The following is a 23,119-nucleotide window of genomic DNA, read 5'->3' as shown; positions in this document are numbered from 1 at the left end:
AAAAAAAAAACGCTTCGATGCAAATCTTTAGATAGTGTTTGATTTGGCCATTTTTAAAAAAGTTATGGCAATTTTAAGTAAGATGAATTATGTGAAATTAATTTTTTAGCACATATCACGTAATTTATTTCAAGTCATTATTTATATAAATTTTTTTTAACTACATTTTTTTCTTTTACTTATCTTTATTTCAAATACTTGGGGTTTTAGCCACCTGTATTCTAAACGTCCACTTAATATGACCTCTCATCATCAATACAAACACTAATAGTCCTCATATCACTCCCAATTATATCCAACCACCTCTTTTTCAGTTTTCCTGTTTTTTCTTAAATATTCTTTTTTATGACCATCCTTACAGTTTCTGATTTCTTTCTCCTCATAATATAACCAAACTCCCTAAGCCTTTTTTCTCTCATCTAATTCTATGCTTTTTTTTACATATTCATTACTTATCCTATTATCTCTTATCACTCCTCTCATCCATCTAAGCATTTTCATTTTTGCTACATTCATTCTCTGCTCTACTTATTTGTCAAGTGCCCAATACTTTGACTCATACAAATCATATATGTTTTTTAACTACAAAATTATAATAATTATCATATATATAATTTAATTTTTCTATTGATAAATAAGTAACTAAATTAATCTTAAATTCTGTTCTGTATAAAACATCATTTTAATAAGCTCTTAACTCTAAAAATTACTACCACTTCTAAATTCCCTTACACATAATTAATAGATGATAGGATGCAAAACTTTCTTTGTTATAGTATTTGGCGTGACACTGATAGAGCCCAGTACTAAGCATAGTGACTGAATAGAGTAAATATCCATATTTTGAGTCATAGTGTAGCTCCATGCCATCATACATATTACCAGGTACCAACTATATTGAAAATGTTAGTTTGTTTTATTTAATATTAAGACATGACATACACCAAAATACAGTTTAAAAGAACAAAAATTTAAATGTTAAATTATACTAATTATTCTTATATTTTCACATATAGTAAGTTGAAAAAGTTATGTGTTAATAGAATTCAAGTTAACCAATACCGCAGCAAGAAAAAACTATACCATTTACACAAATTCACTTTACTTTTATTTTTCCTTATACGTCAATAACACAAAAAATATTTTAAGGGATCATATAACGCAGATGTACTATAAAAGTTATGGTACTGATGTAAATATTAAGTACAAGTTACTCTAATATCTTAAATGTTTTCAGTCAACTAACTTGTAATATATATTATACTCAATGCAGCCAGAATTTATATTTTTAGAAAGCAATAATTTTAAACTTTATAGAATGTTTACTCTTAACAGCAATGACTCACCTCTTCATCATCTTTAGTTAATGATACATTAACATCTGGCGATGTTGGTCGACAAGGAATAATAACATTACCAAATTCATCTTGAGACAATACAACTAACTCTTCAGGAACAGCTAGTAAATGAGAATCATCTAAAATAATTATTTATTTTAAATAATAATTCTACTTGAAAAAAAAAATGGAAACAATTTTAATTGAACATTAAAATATTGTTTATAGAATTACGTTGAATATATAAATATATATTTTGAGAAATTCCTTCATCAGTTTCTAAATCTTCTGATACTGGATCACAGTAATAATATCCAGTATCTAAATAACTTGCTCTACTTAGAGATAAGTAAGATATGTAGCTATTATTTTCTAATCCTTGTGAAATGGTAATTGTAGAGCTCTAAAAAAGATTAAAATATACATTAAATGGATATTATCATAAATAAAATAGTTAAAAAGAATATTCAATTAATATAAAGGATTATTTTCTTATATATTACAAGATGTAAAAGAAACAACAATTAATTGTTAACTATAAGTAACAATTTATTATGAAAACTTTTAAATTTTGAAAGGATTTTAAAAAAGTAGTATTTAAAAGAAAATGTTTATTAGTTTATAAAATATTACATTTTATTTAAGTCCAACTAGACTAGACCAATGTTTTTAAAATGGGACCTACCCGGTCATATACAATTTTATATTATAAAAATGTAGATTAGACATAATATTTATAATATGGTATAACTTAAAATCAAACTGTGATATAATAAAAAAATTTAATGAATCATTTTTGACATTTTACCTTTTAGCTAGATGTCAATCCAAAACACTTTGTTTTTAACATTTCCTATCATGACTATTTAAATTAATTGAATTGATATATTCTCAAATAATATTGTATAAAATTTTAATAGAAAAAGAAAAAGTTTGGTTGGCTTTTAGTAAAACACAGTCATGTAATCTCTATGTAGTAACTTAAACAAAATTGTAATTTGAAAGTTATTTAATTTTTTTTATAATGTTGTTTCTCAAGTTCATGACTTATAAGAGCTGAACATTATTTTAAATAACTATAAAAAGGTCAAGATCTAACTTTTAAAAGTATTTATTATTTTATACTTGTTGCAACAAATTTTATAAAAAAATATCCTTCCTTTAGGTGGAAGGATAAGTGATTGGAATATGTAACTATATATTAGAATTTAAAATTTTCAATAATTAATTTTATCAAAAAATGTTGTTTTTCAAATGAACTATTCAAATAGTATGTTGTAATACAAACTGTATATCCTTACTAAAAGATAAAATATTTATAAAAATTTATAAAACTTACTACTTCTGAATTTAAATTTGGATCATACTGTGTATGATTCCATTTTACAGGAAAATCCCCTGTACATTTTAAGGTGAGATCAGCTCCTGAAGTTAAGGTTAGTTCTGGAACATCTGGCCAAATATGTATACCTGAGATGAAAAAAAATTCATAATGAGTTTAATTATTTAAAACTTTGAAAGTTTATGTGTGTTTGCTAAAATTAAGGATTAAGCATATAATAAAGGCCACAAATGAATAATCTGAAGTATTATACATATTATACAATTACCAACTCAAGTTATTTGTCAGATTTAACAAATTTTTTTAAATATATCCATTTTTTTAAATTTTACATTGAAAAATTTGTCATAATGCTTTCTTTTTTCAAAAACTGCATATTTTACATGCATGCTTGTTAATGTACTAAATGATGGTATTATCTTATTGTTATATTTTATGAGATATGATAGTTTAACTAAAATAACTTACTTTTGGTAAGTTATTTTATAAATACCTCTAAACCAGTTGTCCATGGGCTTAAACTGAAGACAGGTATTCAAAATAGTCTATGGGGTCTGGTGCCCCTTCTGAGTTTTTTTTAATTATACTATAAATATAAGGCTAAACTTTATGGTACAGTATGAAAAGAAAAATATTTTTGTTTCAATTCCCCATCAAATGTTTCTCAGATTAAGAGGTTGTGAAAGACTAAACCTACGTTTTCATGTAAAAAAATTTTTTAAGATTTAAAAAATAAATAATTTATAATGGTATTTTTGTTAATTTAGACTAAATCAAAAACAGAAATACAATCAATTATACCAACATTTTTGTATCACATGATTTGTGAAAAAATAGATTTGATTTTATTTCCCAGAAGTGTTTTGTATTAAGTCTATCAATATTGTGTATTTATTGAAAGATAAGAGAAAATATATAAATGACACAATATTATCTAATCAGAATAACACATGTAGGCGTTATTTTCTTTTGTAACATATTTTGAAGTTCAATATACTGTAATAATGTGAACATTGATTGTAAAATATAAACTAACATACTTCTCATTTACAAATACATCATATGCTTAAATTAAGTATAAACTACACATTGAAAATAAGTATTTGTTCAATATTTTTGTCAATTGCACCCAAGTCTAATACTAAAATTAATATTACTGAGTATAAGATTCCTATTAAATGTATATTAGAAATAAATATGAAAACTTATGTACTGTATTTTTATTTATTTTTTGGTGCATATGAATAAACATTAAAATCATTTGATGGTACATATTTACCATTAAAAGACTGCACATTTTTTAATTATCTTTTAATATTAGATTTATAATTATTTTTAATAGGAAGAAATTAAATTAAATTATCCATTTAAAATATTTTACTTTCTAAACAGTTTTACACTATGTTTACAAAATAAAAAATCTAGTTTTTATTACTAAATAATACAAATAATATAACCCAACCCAACTTAACCTTTGGTTGATAAAATATTCCTAAACAATATGCACTATAAAACATACCAATAGTATTATTAATTGGAATTATAGGAGCTTATCATTAGCTGAAACCTCTTAAATTCTCATTAACTAGTAACAGATTAACAAAAACTGAAAAAAATCTAAAACCTTGTTTAATCACAATATATTTAATATATTATAATAATTTGATCGAATGTTATAGGTAATATAGAAAAAAAGTTTTTAAAAAGTTTTAGTAAAATTTGTAGAATTATCCAATAAATGTAGGTGTAACAAATAACTAGTAATCATGGCGCCCGTATTTTAAAATTAAAAAAATATATAAAAGCTACGAAAATGTTCAAAAACAAAATATTCGCGTACTTTCCGTGAGTAATCGTTTAGAATATATTATGATAATATTGTATAACACAATGACTCACCTGTTGCTAAAACCGTTTGGCTCAGGAAGATGACGAAAAATCCACAGGCAAATAACAACATTTTGGCTGTTATAAGAAGACGATTACATTATAAATAAAAAATAACTTCGAAAAGACTTTAATGCGAGGTAAGATATCTTAAACCTGGGATATTATCAATTGTAGTAGATCCTGACATTTTCATGATTAGAAAATATACCCAAAAAAGGTTGGACGGCAACAAGTTACATTACAATTTATACGTCGTACACACGCCCTCGTTCCGACAAGGACTACTGAACAGTGACTGGCTAACACACGAGTACGGAGTGGCATGTGGCGAGTGATTAAAATTGTGGAATTTAAGTGCAACTTCTGACGACGTACCAACATAACACCAAACTAATAGACACAATCATCTAATTATGTACTAAACGTCAATTAACGGTATATTCATTTATTATATGAAACTTAATATGGGATACGAGGCAATCGACTAATAGACACCACGTGACAATTTTTTAAATTTAAATTGTATCGATGAAAACAATCATTTAATATCTAAGTAAAGCTTTCGTAGATATTTGTATTAATAAGATATACAAAATGATACTTCTATTATTGACGACTTAATTAATAGAAAAATAAAAATAATATTAACAATTTTTTTATTGGTTTTTTTAGTTACATGTTTTTCTTAACTTATCATTATTTGTTCAAAATTTTACAAATAAAAATAATTACCATGAGAAGTGTATGCTATTTATATAGCTAGACATTTTCCGGTCATACTCTTCCAATCATCTAAATATAAATATGTCAATAACTTCCGAATTACTGGTCTAAAAGTTGTTATTTGTCAGTAATATTTTAATTAGATCTTTATCTAATAAATAAGATGGTTAATTATATGTGTTGTAATTTGAGATATTAAAGTTGATAGCCATGCAAGGGATGAATAAAACTAATGTTTTATAATTGATAAATTGAGAAAAATATATAAATAAAAGAAACTAATAAAAAAAAATGTAAATATCATTTTTATTTTTCTATTAATTAAGTGATCAATGATAAAAGAATCACCTTGTATAAATATCTATAATATTTATAAAAATGTTTAGAAGTAGTGCATATTTTAAGAAATTTCAGTGGTCAACATTTTTTTGTTCATTTGAAAATTGATACTTAAAAGAAAATTGTTATTGAAAAAGGCGTATATACGCTAGTATATTTGAAAATATACTTTATTTTATCAAGTAGTAAATGGATACCATCACAAAATATATATATATATATTTTAAAACATATTTTTTGTATATAAATGAACGGATGTCATGTAAAAATTAAGTTAGTGTAATTTTAAATATTTAAATTATTAATATTATTTTTTAGTCTTATTTCTAATAATAGTATCAATTATATTTTTCTCGGAAAATTACAATAGCAACGGCATTAACATTAGCCTCTAGTTGCTTATAGTTAAGTTATTTCTCTGAGTACATTAATTTGTTCAATATATTTTTAAATATAATTGGAGATTTATTTAAATTTTTATATCATTATTTGGATTAATGTTAGTTATTTTATTTATTTTTTAAATATAATAAATAGTGTTTGAATTCAAAATATAACTGTTCACTATAGAAGTGAAGAAGGTAAAATACTCTGATTAAAATTTGGACAACTTTTTTATAGTAGTTTTTAATAATTAAATATGCAACTATATGATTGCAAATGAAACTTATAATAGCATCTTTTGGCAATAGAATAATAATATAATATTATAATATTATAATAATATAATACAAGCTCTTGGCACGTTGTGGTGCATTCATATAAAGTAATAAAATGTAATAATTATAATGAAATTCAACATAAACGTATAATTTATATTTATATTAATGTACTTTTGATCAAAATCATAAAATTTCTATAAACATAAAATAAGTCTAATACATAATACGTACAATAAAAATGATATAATTATGCATAAATAATTAAATACAGATAGCTTTTGAATTTTTCTAGAAAAAACTGTGAAATAAAATAAAATATATATATTTTTTAAGTATATTATTCCAATAATTCTTATTCATCCGATTGGAAATTGTTTAGCATAAATTATAGAATATTTAAAAATGAATCATGAATTTACAGGCTACATTTGGTATTTTACTTCGGTATATGTTTTGTTTGATTAATTATACGAAGAATACACATAAAAATATAATTGAAAGAAAATATTTATACCCAAAGCCCCAACATTTTTAAATCCGTCCCCGACAAGAAAGCATAATTACACATGGTTTATCTTCTATAATGATAGGTGTTAACAAGGAGATTGCTTTGGTTACTTAGCACCTATTAGAATGACATTAGCACCACCAAATAAAACTCACAATTTTAAAATATTGTGCAAGGATAAGTAAAATAATTATTTATATCACTTTATGAATAATTAAGTTTTTTTTTAATTTTGTCATTTAATAGTGTAAGTGTCATCGATGTTGTATGTGTATTAAACATAGTAATATCTTTTGGTTTCAAAACAATTATATTTGAAATAATACATCGATAGAAAAAAAATGTTATACATAATTGTTTATTTATAAATAAATAAAAAAAGGCTGGGTATACTATTTTAAACAGAATGAGAAAAAATTTTTTTGGTCTTTGGAACCTCAGCACCCCCAATTTAAAACACTGTTTGCAAATATGATAATGATTATAATCACCATAAAAACATATCAAACACTTTTGTATATCTATAATTACAGATATATTAAAATGTTCGATAATTTTTTTTTTTTAAATCCTATTTACAAAGAAATTGATGTGAATTAATTAACATATTAAATTTAAAAAATAAATATATTACAATACATACAAAATAAGACAAAACAACTTATAAAAATTATAAAATACTTAAATTAGGTGACTAGAAAACTTCTAGAATACACTTTTTTCATGTTTGTGCCTTTGTGGAATACAATTTATTTATAAAAAAAAATAAATTATAAAATATATATATATATATCATTCTATTTACATAACAGTCAAATTCTAAGTCTTAATATGCCTTACATTTAAATTATTTTATTTATACGAATATCAGTCTTTGATCATCAGGCATATATATTACACTTAAATTATGTTTCAAACTGTTTATAAATTGCTGTCACATAAGCCATAACTAAATTCCAATCTGGACGTTCTTGTGATATCATATCAGTAATACTCTGAAATTAAATAAAAATATTAAATATGCATTGCAAAAATTATTAACACTTTAATTTAATCCAGTAATACACAATAGATGAAGTTCTCATGGCTAACATATTTCCAAAAATATTTTTGAAATTGTAATTATAATACTACCTTTGTAAGTGATATTTCATATTCTAACACATTGTTATAAAATAATAAATTATTAAATTGTTAGAAATATTTTTATTATTTTATTTTTTATTAAATTATATGTGTTAAGAGAATATTATCTTGATTTATTACTTTATTTTTATTTAATAATTTCATAATTACTTACTAAAGTAGTTGGTATACCAACAGATTCAGCTGCCTCAAATGCAACAGAAAAATTTCGGCGTGTTTCAGTAGGTGTTAATTCAGAATAAGGTATTTTATCAGGAACATAAGTATGTAGAAGAGCACATAGTGCTAGCCCATCATTCCATGAGCTACTAAAGTTTGTTATGTCTATGTTTGGATATCCAATAGTTCTGTTCTGACACCATTTTAACAAGGCATTACGTTTTGAACCACCGTTTTTCACAAGTGCCTGCAAAGGATCTCGTCGTTCAGCTGAAAATTTTATTAATTATTGCATTATAAAAACATACAATAAAAAATTAATTAATTCACATAAATAAACAGTATTTAATAAATAAGGAAAGGGTTTCTATAATACATAACAATTTATCCGTTTTTTTAATTGAACATTTGTAAATAAAAATGTTTTATCTGTAAAGTAAATTAGGAAAAGTACATTGAAATCAATAAAACATTCGTACATATTTCAACAGTTCCCCCAAGTCGTGCATAAGTATCAATACTACGCGATGATGAAAGAATTAATCCATTTGTGCGATGTTCATCACTTTGGCACTTTTTAATTGGATCTACATAAATAAAATACAATATCAAATAGTTTTCTTTATAATTAATAAAAATTAAAAATTGTGTATTATTTTATATTTAAATTTTATGTAGCACTAGTTAGATGATAATCTGCTTAATTATGACACTTATTGATGATTATCATAAGTGTAAAATATTTTTAAAATTGATATAGTTAGTTAAATTTTGTTTTTTTTCCTCGCCTTAATCCCAATTACTTGGGGTCGTCCACCCTTATCCTAAACTTCCACTTGACACAATCTCCCACATCATCTACACTCACATCAGCTGTCCCTATATCGCATTCAATAGCATCCCTCCATCTCTTTTTTGGTCTTCCTCTACCTCTTCTTCCTTCAACATTCATTTTTATAACTGTTTTTACAGCTTACGATTCTTCTCTCCTCATAACATGACCAAATCATCTAAGTCTATTTTCTCTTAGCTTAACCACGATTGACGCTATACCTATACTTCCTCTTATATGCTCCTTCCTTATCCTATCTTCTCTATTCACTTCACTCATCCATCTAAGTATTCTCCTCTCTGCTACACTCATTCTCTGCTCTACTTTCTTATCAACCACCCAACACTCTGAACCATACCTTATAGCTGGCCTCACTACAGTATTGTAGAATTTACCTTTCAGACTCATTGGAATTCTTTTATCGCATAAGACGCCAGACACTTCTCTCAACTTCAATAACCCGGACTTAATCCTGTGTCTTACATTCTTTATTATTATAATTTTATAATCATATTATTTTAAATACAGTTATACGCTATTAAAATTTTTTTTGAAACTTTAAATAAATATAAATTTAGTATTTAAGTAAAATTAACATATGTATAATTTTGTTTAAGTACTTAAAGTATTAAAAACACAATTTTTTATGTATAATCATTGATATATTTTAATCTTACCAAATTCTTCACATGGTGAACTATCAACAGAACAAGAATTTTGCTCTCTAAGTGGAGTTTTACTATCACATTCTCTAGGTGATTTGCATAAAGATTGATTATCATTTAGGCTAACCAATCCATTTAAGCTAGAGGTAGAATTACTTCTTGTAAACTCAGCTAAAAAAAATTTTTTTTAAATAATTTAATAGTTAAATAAAAATAATGTTATACCTGTTTTAGCTTGTTTAGTAGCATTTTCAATACTTTCAATTAATGTTTTAACTGATAACTGACTATCTTGTCTAGAGAGTTTAGAATGACTGCTACGACGACTAATCTCTTGTCCAATAATAACAGGATTGAGAATAGAATTAGCATTACATGTCAGTGCTCTAGGCTTCTCTATAACTGCACAGAACAAAATTAATATTAAGATCTATAAAAACTAAAACTATAGACTTTAGTTACGCTTCAGTTTATCTAGTTGATCCTCTAAAGTTTTTACTTTTTCTCTAAGTCGTTTATTTTCAAGTAAAATTTGTTCCATATCTTTTTCTACAATTTCTTTATAATCATTAGCTACTCTAACTGTAGTTAATAAATCTTCTTTAAATTGATACCATTCTTTTCTCTATTTAACAAATTATTAATTAATCACAATAATTGTATTTGTGAATAATTATTTTTTATACTTACTTCATTTTGAATTTCAGCTTTTTCTTCATCTAAAGCTTTTCTTACATTTGCCAAACAAACTTGAGTTTCAGATAAAACATCTGCTAATTGTCTTTTCTCATCTACATATTTTTGGCACAGTACTTGTGTTTCAGCTTCAGCTTCTTTAGCTATTTTTAATTCTGCTGTTAACGCATTAACTTCTTCATGCCATTTATCTCTTTGCCATTGAAGATCTATAAGAGCAGATTTAGCATTATTTGTTGCGACATTACATTGCTCATTAGAATTTGTTAGTTGCTCTTTTAGCCTATCAATTTCACAAAATGCTCGTTGCACACGTTCTTGTAAGGATGCTAACTGACTTTCTAGATTATCTTTTTCACGTCTGGTTTGGTTTAAGAGTTCTTCTAACTCGGATTTATCTCCTAATTTATCCCTAGCTGCTTCTAACTCTTCAATCTAAAATTAAGAAAATGAGTTTAACTTAAAAATGAAATTGGTAGGTTTTCTAAAAAATATACTTATAGTATTAATAAACTTATATAAGTATAATTACCTTAGCTCTTGCATTATCTAATAACATTTGATTCCTATTAATTTCAATATTTTTTGAGGATATTTCTTCTTTAGCAAAGGAAAGTTGTTCATCAAGTTGTTTAACTTCAGCAATTTTACTATCAACAGTGCATTCTAGAAAACGAACTCTTTCTAAAAGCTGATTAGCTCTTTTAGCTTCATTTTCTGAAGCACGTTTTGATTCATTGGCTTCTCCAATAAGTTCTTCTTGTCTTGCTAACCATGTTTCACGTTCTGCTTGACCACTTTTTAATAGTTCAACAAGTTTTTCTTCCCTCTCAGTTGAAGTTGAAGGAGGATTAGCACCTGGAACAAGGAATAATCCTTGTAAAGCATCAACTTTAGTGCGAGCATCTTCTAGTTTTTCTGTTTGTTGGCATAACGATTCTAATAATACACCCTTCTCTTTTCCTAAACGTTCATTGTCATGTTGAAGGTCATAGAGCTGAGACTGTAGATCTGCTAGTTCTTGAAGTGTAGCTTGTAATTCTTCATTTGTACTAAAATTATTTTATGTTAGGATGTGTGATACATACAACAATTTTATTTTAAAAAAATCACCTATAATGAGTTTCCTCCATTTGTATAATTCTGTCTTGAAGACATGCTAAAGAAACTTCACTAACAGAACTGTTTGAATGCTTGTCCCAATCATGTGTATCTAATAAATCCTATGAGTAATATAGCAAAAAAAATATATTAAAACCTAGATTGATGATGGATGGAAATTCTGATGAATTGTCCATTATACCTGACTAGCAGAAATTGGTGGAGCTATAGAAGCAGGAGCAGAATTTGGATGTCTGTGCCTGTCATCTACCTTATTGTTGGGTATAGAAGTACAAGATAAAACATTTCGAGCACTTTCTATATGCATTGCTAAATTTCTTTCAGCCTCATCTCTTTGTTCCTATCATAATAACAATCAGATTAAAAGAAAATTATACTACTAAAATTGTGTAAATAACAATTATGATTTGTTTTAACATAAGAAATTAACAATTATCTTATATAACAATAAAATATAAAGTTAGAAAAACTAAAGATTAATACTATATGAAGTTGGATTCAATTTGGCTATAAAATAATTTGTTCTGTATATCTCTTCATTCAAACAAAATTTTTTTTGTTTTACAATTAGAATTAAACAACATACTGTGCTGGACCATCCCCTTCTAAAAATTTGTATTAACAATTACAGATCTATCAGGGAAAATTATGATACAAAAAAGTTTAAGAAAGACAAAATATGGAAATTGGTGTATGTAGTGCTACATTGAAAGTTTTGGAGTATTTAATGTACTTCAATGCATGGAACATGTAGCTCAATTTGTCAGCAACACTAAGTTGCTTACAATTTACATAATAAAATGATTTTTTAAATAATTGTAACACACACTGATCTCTCTGATAGATCTTCAATTGTATTAGAGCTACATTATTGCTTCTCGAATCTTCAATTGCTTTCGGTCTTAACTAATTTCTTGACCAGCTTATTAAATATCTTTTCAAAGCATATGAATCAAATCAATTATGGATTGAATTTAACAGTATAATAAATATTATATTACAAATGTTCTCTACCTTAAGCATATTGACTTCCATGCGTAGTTTTTCCAACTCTTCAATGTATTCATTCTCACGTCGATCAATTGATTCTACTGAAGAGAAGCCAATAGCTGTAGCACCACAGTTATCCATGACTTCTTGTTGTTGACGTTTTTCCGTTCCTTGAGGATGGTTGTTGTTTGGCGGGAAAACAGCTGATTCCATTGTCACTGAGGGTTGTTGATAGGATCTCACCCCTTCAGGTGAACTACCCTGGTTATGGTTCCGCCGGAAAAGCGATTTGAATTTCATCACGTATATTATATAGAACACAAATCTTCAGAAAATCTAGCAATAACAAAATATTAAATCATTGTTCGACACTAAATCAATGAAGTAGCACTATACGTCAAATATGTCATTAGCATTATAAAAATATAAAAGTTATTTGAATGCGTAATTTAAATGTAAAATTAGTTTGTAAAGTAGTAAAAACTTGCCTAAATAAAAAGTATAACAAGAGAACATTTACATATAACGATTAATAAAAAAAAAAAAAACCATACAGGTGTTTAAAATAATACTGTGACAGAAGAGTTTAAACTTCACAGCGATGACTACGAGATGGCTGATTGAAAAATGATAACGATTTTAGTAGTGTATGATGTGAAAAATGTAACACTGACAACGCAAAAATCAGTTTACGGTTACTGCTGAAATTTTGAGTCGTTTACTATCACATTATTAGTTATTTTTTATTAATAGAATAATTATCTTGTTAATTAGTGTTGCATATCATGTATTAGTTAATTACAAATATTGTAAAAAATAATAGTTATAATTGTCATTATATAGATAATATAATTTATATTGTTACTGCGGATGAAAATTTTTTTTTTGTTAAATTATATAGTTGTCTTTCACAAGATGACAGAACTATGTATACTACTAAATTAAAAGATTTTAAAAATAATCCTTTATATTTATTTATACACACGTTATAATTGTTATTTTGAAAGTTTTTGTATATATGAAGCAATCATATAAAAAACCAATTTGAAAATCTTATAATAATATTGTTGGCCTGATAAAAATTAGTAATATGTATTGCGAGTTTAAACGTTTAACATTATTTAAAAATATTTACAGATATTCCGAATGTGCCATTTAAATTTTTGATCCACTTTTGTAATAAACATTGTGAAAACAAATACTTATTAAGAAACTTATAAATAAAAATTCATTTAACATCGTTGCCACGTACAATTATTAATTTATATGACTGTAAAAACCTATCTAACAAAAAAAAAATGCTAACTAATCATTTTTTAAAAAATGTACCTTCTATTTTGTATAAAGTACTTTATGGGAAGAATTTAATATTTTCACCTGTTGGTATTTTTTATATAATAACAAAATGTTTCACATTATGGTGTATTTACGAGGGGAGAATTTAATAGGCGTAAGCATTTCTTCATTAAAAATAATTTCATTAGAGTTTTATATAATCATTACTTCATAGTCAAAATGCTTATCAAATTTTTATTTTAAAATCAATTTGAATTTTTTCCGATAAATATCTATTGGATATTAAAATATTTACTAGCAAGCCATTTTCAAATTCTTGCCTATTTTGTTTTTTGTCAAGTTCTTGGAGCCAGCTTTATCAATTTCAACTAAAAATTTTATAATGGATACATAATATTTTAAAGAAAATTTGTTTGCAAATCTAACAAAATCCTATATGTCATGAATGAAAATAAAACATTTTTTTATGAAAACTTTTTTGAACTTATTAGTATATTGAAAGCACGAAAGGAAAACCATTGTTCTTCTACTTAATAACTCTTAATACGTAAAAAAATGATTTGTTTAATATTTCTTTAGTTCTCTAATTAAAAAATAAATAATTAATTATTAATAAAAGTATATTTAAATGTATTAATGTTTATTAATGATCAGCTAATGGGAATAATATTCTTTAATAGTTGGTACCATTGAATTACAATTGAGGTTATTTAGTATGTTATGTACTTGTGGCGTTATCTACTTACTAGTTTTTACTACAGCCTTTGATAAAAGTTTGTACTAACACTTATTATAAATTTTAAGCACATATTGGTCAACATTGGTTAAAATTTTAATTCGGTATATTATACATGAATGTTATTGCTATTTGATTGTGAAATTGTTATTTAAATTAATTTTGAGATGATAGATTTTGTAGGGAAGGATGATTTTAATGATCGGACTAAAATTAAACGTCATAGAAAACCTATTAATCGAAGAACAAAACGTAATATTACTTTTGATGAAAAGGCACGATGGTAAGTACTGAGATGCCAACTTTATTAAGTAATAATATGTAGCGAATATTAGTTAAGATCTACACATTTAAGATCAATAAGCGAACAGTAATTATAAATCAATTTTATTTCGTTACTCTCATACTTTGTGAAAAAATACTAAATTTTTCATTTGTAATTCTTATCCAATAATATTATTGCATTTAAGTTTAAATAACAATTACAGAATTAAACCAATTCCACATCGCTGCTTATACCCTTACTCAAAATAAGCGTCTCAAAATTTAAATATAAGATGTGTTTCTAAATATTTTTTTGAAAGACTTGATTTCTATTGATAGTAGTAAAAATAAAATCACCTTTTGCATTAAAATGTTAATAATTTAAGTTTGTTTTTTGATTATTCTGTAAAACTAATAAGAATGAGATACGCATTGTTTCATTATAACTATAATATCATTACTTATAAAATGTTATTTTTTAGTGAATTTTTAACTGGATTTCATAAGAGGAAGTTGGCTAGAAAAAAAAAAGCAAAAGAAGATTTTGAAAGAAGACTAAAAGAAGAGAAAAAAAGAATAAAAGCTGAGGTACTCATTTAATTGAATTGATTCATTCTATATTTTGGTGAAAGTTTATATAATAATAATGTATTTGTAGGCAAGAGAAGCATTTAAAAAACTTACTAATGCTCATCCGATTATTCCAGAACCATTAGATTATGTAACTGAAGAATATAATTTAGAAAATCATACAGTACAAATTTGTGAACTTTCTACTGATGAAATAGCAAAAACAAATAATTGGATTGGTTCAAATCAGGTAGTTTTAAATAAAAGTTAATAAGTATTTCTAATAATAGTTACTAAACACGTTTTGAGAGGGAGAAAATAAAGGTAAAAATTTCACCATATTGAAAATAATTATCAATATATGAGTTAATTATTCAAAAGGAAAAGTAAATATATTTAGTTATAAAATGATTTTATGATAATGTATTAAGTTTATAAGTTTATACTTAGTATTATTATTTATTTTAAACATTGGCTCTTAGTACCTTTAACTCATTATTTAAATTTAATACTGATCAACTCATCTATCACCCAAGATAGGATATCACTTTTTATAGCTTAATGAATTATCTAATTAGTTCTAAATTACTCATTTATAAGAAAAGTTGTTCTTAATATTTACACCCTTATTACCTGTGAAACTAAAACTAGTATAAAGATTTGACAATCCAAGCAGTTATTTCGAAACCTGATGTTTTTTTTATTGTACTATTTTATAAGTGCTATTATACCTCTCATGAAATATGCATAGAACATTTGTAATCTTAGGTTGTGAACAGCATTATAATAATTGACATAAACTAATTTTCTTTAAATTATAATCTTGTAGGTTGTTTATGAAGAAGAGAAAAAATCTGAAAAAGAAGATTCAGAAGAAGAGGATAATAATGGAGTACCTGGTATGAATTTCGGTTCAATTAAAGAAATTAAAAAAGCAATAAAAAAGCAAGCTGCAGAAACAGTTCAAAATAGCAAAATATTTAAAATGAAAAATAAAATAGAGCGGATAAAAGACAGGAAAAAGGCAAAACGGAAGAGATTGTTGGAATCTAAAAGACAAAAATGGTTAAAAAAAAAAGGAAAGAAAAAATAATAAAATTTTGTATGTTTTATCTAAGATTTAAATAAATAAATAATGTTTGTTGTTTAAATTAATGATTAAGTATTTTGTGATAATATGTATAACAGTGGTGGCACTGTTTATAGGGACACTGTGATCACTGTTGTAATTTTTATTATCATATAGATTTAAGGTGTAAAATCTATGGTAACATTTTTAATAATTAATAATTATTTTTATTTTATATAATTTAAAGAGTATACAGTAATAAGTTTTAAATTATCGATTTGTAATTTTGTACAATAATAAGTTGATCGATTCTACAATAAAGTGGTTTATTAATATTAAATTGTATAACAAATACACACATAAACAAACAATAAAGAATCGATAATTTAAAACTTATTACTGTATACTCTTTAAATTATATAAAGTAAAAATAATTATTAATTATTAAAAATGTTACCATAGATTTTACACCTTAAATCTATATGATAATACAAATTACAACAGTGATCACAGTGTCCCTATAAACAGTGCCGCCACTGTTATATATGTTATTTAAATAGTAATTATTTCCTTGATTCAGGATATCAAATTAGTAAAATAATTATTTTTGTGTTAGATCGACTGTTCAAGTCCCCATACAAGTAAATTGATTTACTTGTATTGAATATTACTACTAAAAATTTTATTTTAATCCATGCATGTATTCAAATAGTTAGAGCAGTTTATCATATTATTTCTTTTTATTACACGAACTGAGGAGAATTTTTCAAAATGATGTTATTAACAGCTACATATAGATACGTATTGTTATCTTTTGGTGTATATTTTAGCAAAATCGATTGAGTAGAAGCGAAGTAATCATGTATAGTATCTTAAAACAAACGCATCTGAATTAAAAAATCAATAGCTTCGAAACTAAAATTTGTAACTCATTGAAAAGGAATAAAATAAAAACATTTTTTTTAATTGAATAAATCCGTGATATACAAATAAAGCTGGAGTTGTTATTTAAAAATTAAAAATTGATACAAGGTTTAGGCTATAAGAGATGATAGCAGAAAAATATTTGTNGAATAAAATAAAAACATTTTTTTTAATTGAATAAATCCGTGATATAAAATAAAGCTGGAGTTGTTATTTAAAAATTAAAAATTGATACAAGGTTTAGGCTATAAGAGATGATAGCAGAAAAATATTTGTTAAAAAATAAAATGATTATTAGCTTTAATATTTTAGAAGATATTGCGCGAGTCACCCTTTATGGAATGCACTAAATAGTGAAGCAACATAGTTACTATTTATGTTTACTTTGTCACTGCAATCCTCGATAGAATTATTTATAAGATTAAATTTGTAAGTATAAATAAAAAACAGTCCTTTAAGAACTGTTGACACTTCAAATATCAAAATTGAAATAGTGTGACAGAAAAACTGAATTTATGTTTTAATATAATTTAAAATAATCTTGCAAATAATTAATATACTAATTAATAATAATGACATAATTCAGTCGTCTCTAGTTCACAGAGTTAGTCAAAAGATAAGCCGAACTCGATTAATCAAATTGTGCGTACATAATACTAATTATAGATAATTATCTTCAGGGTCTAAAAACTTCAGCATCATACCTCTAGCAAATCAAAACAATAAACGCACAGAAAAGAAACCGTTGCAAAAGTCCTCAACTAGACTAACTTATATAAGTAAAAAAATCTTCTAACTGGATTAAAATACGAAGACTTCATGTTACAAATATTTTTATAAGATATATTAATATAATTTTTAAACATTGTTTATGAGTAAATTAGATTGGTTATAAATTCAGTTTTTAAATAAAATCAAGAATTTCATAATGCTTAAAATAATGATTCTTGTAATAAAATTTAGATAACCATATAATAGTTTGAACAATAAATTGTAGGTACACATTAATTAATTTAGTTATTCTGAAATTAAAGTGTCCGCATTAAAATAATATAATAAAAATAGAATGAAGAAATAATTTATTTAAATTTGTTGATTTATTATGTATTTATTTGATAATTATAGTTTAGTTGTATTTGGCAATTTTAAAACAACAAATACAAACTTTGATAACATAAAAACTTAAAAAATGTATGCAAGGAAACATCTAAATGAACTTGGAATAGTAGATTATGTGGTCATCTCTTCGTGGTGTTCAGATATTTAATGTGCAACGAACTTAACTTTGTAGTGTAATCCTACAAAATAGCTCGCACGAGTTCCAATTACACACTTGGGTGTTGTCACAATGAATTAATCAGGTGGTCACTATTATTATTACTTTACTTCATATAAATTTTTTTTTTTTGGTTAGCTGTTGTCTTAGTAAATCTTATTCGTTACACGAAAAAATATATTTAGTCAATGACTATTGAAATTAGATATCCGAAAATGTGTTTAAAGTCAAAGAAAGCAATATTTAAAAGGAAATTTTTTTTTTATAATTTTTTTACGACAATTTAATAATAACTAATATTAATATAAATGAAACAACATTTAGGTGTCCTGGTCACGTCAGATGGACGCACGTGCGCTTTTATACCATGACACACGTTCTTGATTTTCTATCGCTCGTACAAGAACTCTTTTTTTTTTGTAGTTATTATTATCGTCAGGTTTTTAAATTATGTCCCGTGGAATAATAACCCCAGAGTATTACGAGATTCATCAATCGCGTTCCTGTTGTTGTCGTGATTATCATTATATTTAGTGTATAGAAGAAGGCGCGGGTCGGCGACATCAGAGCTACCACCGATAGGTAAACAATGGATTGTTTCGGATCTTGGAGCTCACCTTTAGGTATGAATTTTTCCATTAGAAACTCAGCAGCAAGCCACGTCATAAAAACAATCGCAGGTCTAGGGGTCGTATGTAATAATAATCAATTCTTTTATATTGAACTACTACTACTGTCTTTTATTGTTAGTATACATACATAGTTTTATGTGTTGCCGGCACAATGGGTCTGGGCGAATGGTGGTCGTGTTCTAGTACTCTGTTCGTATACTTTTTAAGTACATAACATCAACGTATACAGGTACGTTACAATATAAGATTCAGCTATTTCAAGTATAAGTAAAAGTCGTAAACCGGTAAGAGCTGTAAACTACTAAGTTAGTTGATTCGAACGTGGTACGCCAGTCGCTACTGCTAATCTATTGTGTTTTAGTAATAATTTTTACAACAAGTTATATGAAAATACATGTCTGCATAATATATTATACGGTAAAGTTCTTAAATACAGTTGTTGTGTACTATGTACTTATAAATGGGTATGTAAAACTTAGTACACACAATAGATGTATTGATTTGTGTATAATAATCTTTGTCACTTGTTACATAATTTTTTTTTCGCAAAAATGACATTTTGACAAACAAGAAATTGCTGAAAATAATTATTTGGAAACACGCGAATTCAAGACTACAGTAAAAAAAGACTACAGTAAAAAAAGACTACTAAAAAAGCTACAGTAGTTTCTTTTAATTTCTAATATAATAACGTTTTAATTCCCCTTAGATATTAATTGAATTCTTTTCAAGCTAGACTAATGAAGAAAATTACATTTGTAGAATATTAGCGATTAAATTATACAATTTAAGTAATTATTCATAAATATTAAATAAAATATTTTTTAGTTAATTTGGATAGCACTTAAAACAAGGGCTTGCGTGTAGGACTTGATGGCTTAATAAAATGAGACAAGTATTTTTGGACTTTTTTAAAATTTAACAATAGAAATAAACTTACTTGTAGGCGATGACCACAATCTTTATCCTGTTCCAGCCTGAGGCTTTTTTATACAAAGAATATTTGTTTATGTATAATATATAATATAATATATTTTCGTCATTGTTAGCATTTAATTTTTTTTTTTTTTAATAAATACCTAAGCAAATTCTATGAATTCCGCAAAACTTTAGAATATTTATATGGTTAGAATCTTTTACAAATTTTATTTGTATGTATTTATTTTTAAAACTCCGCACGCCGCTACTTTGAAAATCTATTATTGAATCTTATTTTTATGTGCACAATTGGTACATACACCAAGCTTGCTTTGAATGTATTAATCTTTAATTTGAATTATTTATCTTGAGCATTAATAATAGATTACTGTTTTATAGGACATATTAGTAAATACAAGGCGATTCTTTTAACACTAGTAACTCGATTTTCTTAAAATAATAATTTGAAATAAATAAAATAGAAATATAATGAAATAAGTTGAAAAAATTATTTTTGGTATTTTTAGCTGCATATATTTCTTGATTTATCAATCAAGTACTTTTTAATTCGTTTTTAAGGGATGTCAATAATGGTGTCAACTTTATTTTAACGACCACGTATTTAACTAGCTCATAAAATAAACAATGATCTAATTAAGAAAATGATTAGCCAATAACAATTTTTGAACCAGTGATTCAAAATTATTATGATTTTAATATATAGACGGGGAGAGGTGCGGCCAAGAAATATTTAATAATAAATATTGTTATATCCTCCAGTCTATATAATTTAAATATCTGCATTGTTATAATTTTTGAAGTACCATTTAAAAAGTTGTTAACGATCCGTCATATTCTTAATTAGATCATTTTTTATTTTATAAGCTTGTTAAATATGGTACAAGTACCATTTATATCATAATATGGTATAAATAAGGCATGAAAGGTATGAACTAAAATAATAATTAATAGCTGATCAATGAATAATATATAAAAATAATTTTCTTAAAATAATAATTATTGTAAGAGAAATCGAGTGGCTAGCGTTAAAAAAATTAATTTAACATATAAATTTATAATGTACTTCTATATAAATAATGTGACTATAGCCAATGTAAATTTTCAAACATAATACATTATATTTTTATGTTGCATTTAGATTTATCTTGAAATGTATAAAATATAAACGCATATAACTGTATCATTGTATATACTGGATCTTTGGTCTTTATTCATGTCCATACAAGGACTGAGAAGTATAAAGATAGATATGGGTATGTAAATTACCCGTTTCAAAGGAATAAAAACATAGCAATAACGTGTTTAGTTAAAAATTTGTTAATAAATATTCCATTTACAAAAATTGCAAATGAAATATTTGCCAATAAACTAATATACAAATGTAATTTCACGCACCGTAGGCGCGTTAGGCCCTTCGGCTCTCTTTACAGGTAGGCCACTGATTCCGGTAGGAGTACCCGCCTACGCTGGGCACGATAATTGTTATGTAAAAAAATTAAACTACAAAAGTAGTTTATCAGAAAATTATTCTCACTTGTAAATTAAATAATAATTAAAAAAAAAATAATAATGTGACAACAAAATACTTCATAATTATGTACTAATTATTATTCCTAACAACAGAAAACTTAATAATTATAAAAAACAATCATTAAACGCCNTAGACAAAAGAAAACTTAATAATTATAAAAAACAATCATTAAACGCCGTGTTATTAGTGAAAAATACACACATTAACATAAAATTTAAACGTAATTGAGATGCGCAAAGCGAAATCATATCCTGTTAAAAGATATGTGCGTTGACTTAAAAAATCTCATAACTCGATGAAAAATGAACAGATTTCAACGAAATTTTCAGGGTATCTTTGGAATGTCTCTGGTTTGGTAAAAATTTCAGAATTGAAATCGAAAAATGCTGGCGGCGTTGGGTGTTTTTGATAAAAAATTTTAAACGCTCACGGTGTGCTAAAAAAATATTCACATCTTCGCGAATACTTTTTCTATAATAACGTCGTCGAGTTCTTTCATAAAAAAAATCGAATAACGTGCGTCCTCAAGTAATTTTTCCAGTAGTGGCTAATTTTTCAATGTTTTATTATATAAAATGATGTCAATTGAAATTAGTCAGATAATATCCGTTAATTTTAGAAGATTTATTCTATTTTCATATTACTAAATAAAGAAATATATCTACTTGACTTATATTTGCGAAATATTTTTGGTAAATTTATGTTTGCAAAAAGATTAAAGCTTAGCACATCACCTGATTATTTCTTGCAAAATCGATTTACTGTGATGTATGTTGAATTGTTGTAATTGTTAGTAAAAGTGTTCGCAAATCGTGTGGAATTAATTAAGATCTAAAAATAACCAACGACTTATCAGCTTGTAAGTTACAAAAACCAATTGATTTATATCATGAGGGGTGATAAAAATCATTTTTTTCAAAGAATAATAGTAATCATTGTGTGTGCCATGGTGTTAATATCTTAGACAAAAAAAACTAAGAAAACGCATTAAGTCGGTTACGAAATATATAATGCATCGAACGTGACTGTTACAAATGTCTTATCTCATGGAATACGTGACTGTTTTGTCCACACTCGGACCGAGTCTCGTGTCATAAATACAACATGTAATAATAATGCGTTATGAATTTTGACTGGAAATCAAAACCGATTCGTCCTGAACGTTTACCTTTGAGTTCAAAAGAGATTTAACAAGGACTCGGTGGTAGAGGATGAAATCATACGGTGCCGGTTTTCAGGACCACGTCGTTTTGTAATGAATTCATAAACTACCCGATTTCTTCGGTTTAGTTTTTCACTTGGCGTTGTGTTTATAACCATTACCCTCGACAAGGTTACTGCGAGAAGAATCGTATCACGTGTATTAATGATAAACACACGTGAGCTGTCGTTGGGGTGAAAATTGTGACGGGCATGCGTGATGTAATGCGGGCCAGTGTTTTTTCTACACCCCCCCTGCTTAAAATAATGA

General features: G+C 25.7%; 3 protein-coding genes across 11 annotated transcripts in view; 1 reads left to right on the top strand and 2 right to left on the bottom strand.

Annotated features, from left to right (window-relative positions):
- Positions 1-4,882, bottom strand: part of LOC126907055 (vascular endothelial growth factor receptor 1) — an 18,975-nt gene extending 14,093 nt beyond the window's left edge. For 3 of the 6 annotated variants that reach the window (XM_050688064.1, XM_050688063.1, XM_050688068.1), the window contains exons 1-5: positions 4,579-4,882; positions 2,677-2,807; positions 1,572-1,740; positions 1,347-1,477; positions 733-892 (exon numbers count right to left, since the gene is read on the bottom strand). In XM_050688064.1, coding sequence (XP_050544021.1) covers positions 733-892; positions 1,347-1,477; positions 1,572-1,740; positions 2,677-2,807; positions 4,579-4,639 — 652 coding nt within the window. In that variant the 5' untranslated portion in view covers positions 4,640-4,882. Of the gene's footprint in view, positions 1-732; positions 893-1,346; positions 1,478-1,571; positions 1,741-2,676; positions 2,808-3,172; positions 3,352-4,578 lie in introns of those variants that run through there. The other 3 variants (XM_050688066.1, XM_050688065.1, XM_050688069.1) reach the window with 3 other exon arrangements.
- Positions 4,883-7,291: 2,409 nt separating this feature from the next.
- Positions 7,292-13,562, bottom strand: LOC126907053 (cytospin-A-like). 4 transcript variants are annotated; one of them, XM_050688060.1, is made up of 12 exons: positions 13,547-13,562; positions 12,436-12,747; positions 11,603-11,761; positions 11,413-11,522; positions 10,832-11,351; positions 10,294-10,734; positions 10,066-10,228; positions 9,829-10,005; positions 9,616-9,774; positions 8,586-8,693; positions 8,102-8,376; positions 7,292-7,796 (listed from the first exon to the last, which is right to left on the bottom strand). In XM_050688060.1, exons 2-12 carry the CDS (start codon positions 12,709-12,711, stop codon positions 7,707-7,709), a joined length of 2,478 nt encoding a protein of 825 aa, XP_050544017.1. In that variant the 5' UTR covers positions 12,712-12,747; positions 13,547-13,562; the 3' UTR covers positions 7,292-7,706. The 4 variants fall into 4 exon arrangements, with proteins under 4 accessions (XP_050544017.1, XP_050544016.1, XP_050544018.1 ...); XM_050688059.1 differs by lacking the exon at positions 13,547-13,562 and adding an exon at positions 12,900-13,033; XM_050688061.1 differs by lacking the exons at positions 8,586-8,693; positions 13,547-13,562 and having other exon boundaries at positions 12,436-12,959.
- A 920-nt stretch (positions 13,563-14,482) lies between these two features.
- On the top strand, positions 14,483-16,428 carry LOC126907052 (nucleolar protein 12). Its single transcript, XM_050688058.1, has 4 exons — positions 14,483-14,726; positions 15,190-15,295; positions 15,366-15,527; positions 16,107-16,428. The coding sequence occupies exons 1-4, from the start codon at positions 14,611-14,613 to the stop codon at positions 16,368-16,370; spliced, it is 648 nt and encodes a 215-aa protein (XP_050544015.1). The 5' UTR covers positions 14,483-14,610; the 3' UTR covers positions 16,371-16,428.
- Positions 16,429-23,119: the final 6,691 nt, after the last annotated feature.

This window comes from Daktulosphaira vitifoliae, unplaced genomic scaffold, assembly GCF_025091365.1.
Source record: "Daktulosphaira vitifoliae isolate Bord-2020 unplaced genomic scaffold, ASM2509136v1 Scaffold_5, whole genome shotgun sequence".
In the NCBI taxonomy this organism is placed as follows: Eukaryota; Metazoa; Arthropoda; class Insecta; order Hemiptera; family Phylloxeridae; genus Daktulosphaira; species Daktulosphaira vitifoliae.
The sequence above is the reverse complement of the archived record's forward strand: the minus strand, read 5'-3'. Positions and strand labels throughout refer to the sequence as shown.

What these genes read in the sequence shown, in the direction of transcription:
- LOC126907052 (XM_050688058.1), top strand. Translation starts at nt 14,611, where the DNA reads ATGATAGATTTTGTAGGGAAGGATGATTTTAATGATCGGACTAAAATT. An exon ending in TTTGATGAAAAGGCACGATG is followed by an intron (nt 14,727 to 15,189) that starts GTAAGTACTGAG and finishes GTTATTTTTTAG; the next exon opens with TGAATTTTTAACTGGATTTC. An exon ending in AAAAAAGAATAAAAGCTGAG is followed by an intron (nt 15,296 to 15,365) that starts GTACTCATTTAA and finishes ATGTATTTGTAG; the next exon opens with GCAAGAGAAGCATTTAAAAA.
- LOC126907053 (XM_050688060.1), bottom strand. Translation starts at nt 12,711, where the DNA reads ATGAAATTCAAATCGCTTTTCCGGCGGAACCATAACCAGGGTAGTTCA. An exon ending in TACTAAACAAGCTAAAACAG is followed by an intron (nt 9,775 to 9,828) that starts GTATAACATTAT and finishes AATTTTTTTTAG; the next exon opens with CTGAGTTTACAAGAAGTAAT. An exon ending in TTCACCATGTGAAGAATTTG is followed by an intron (nt 8,694 to 9,615) that starts GTAAGATTAAAA and finishes TTATTTATGTAG; the next exon opens with ATCCAATTAAAAAGTGCCAA.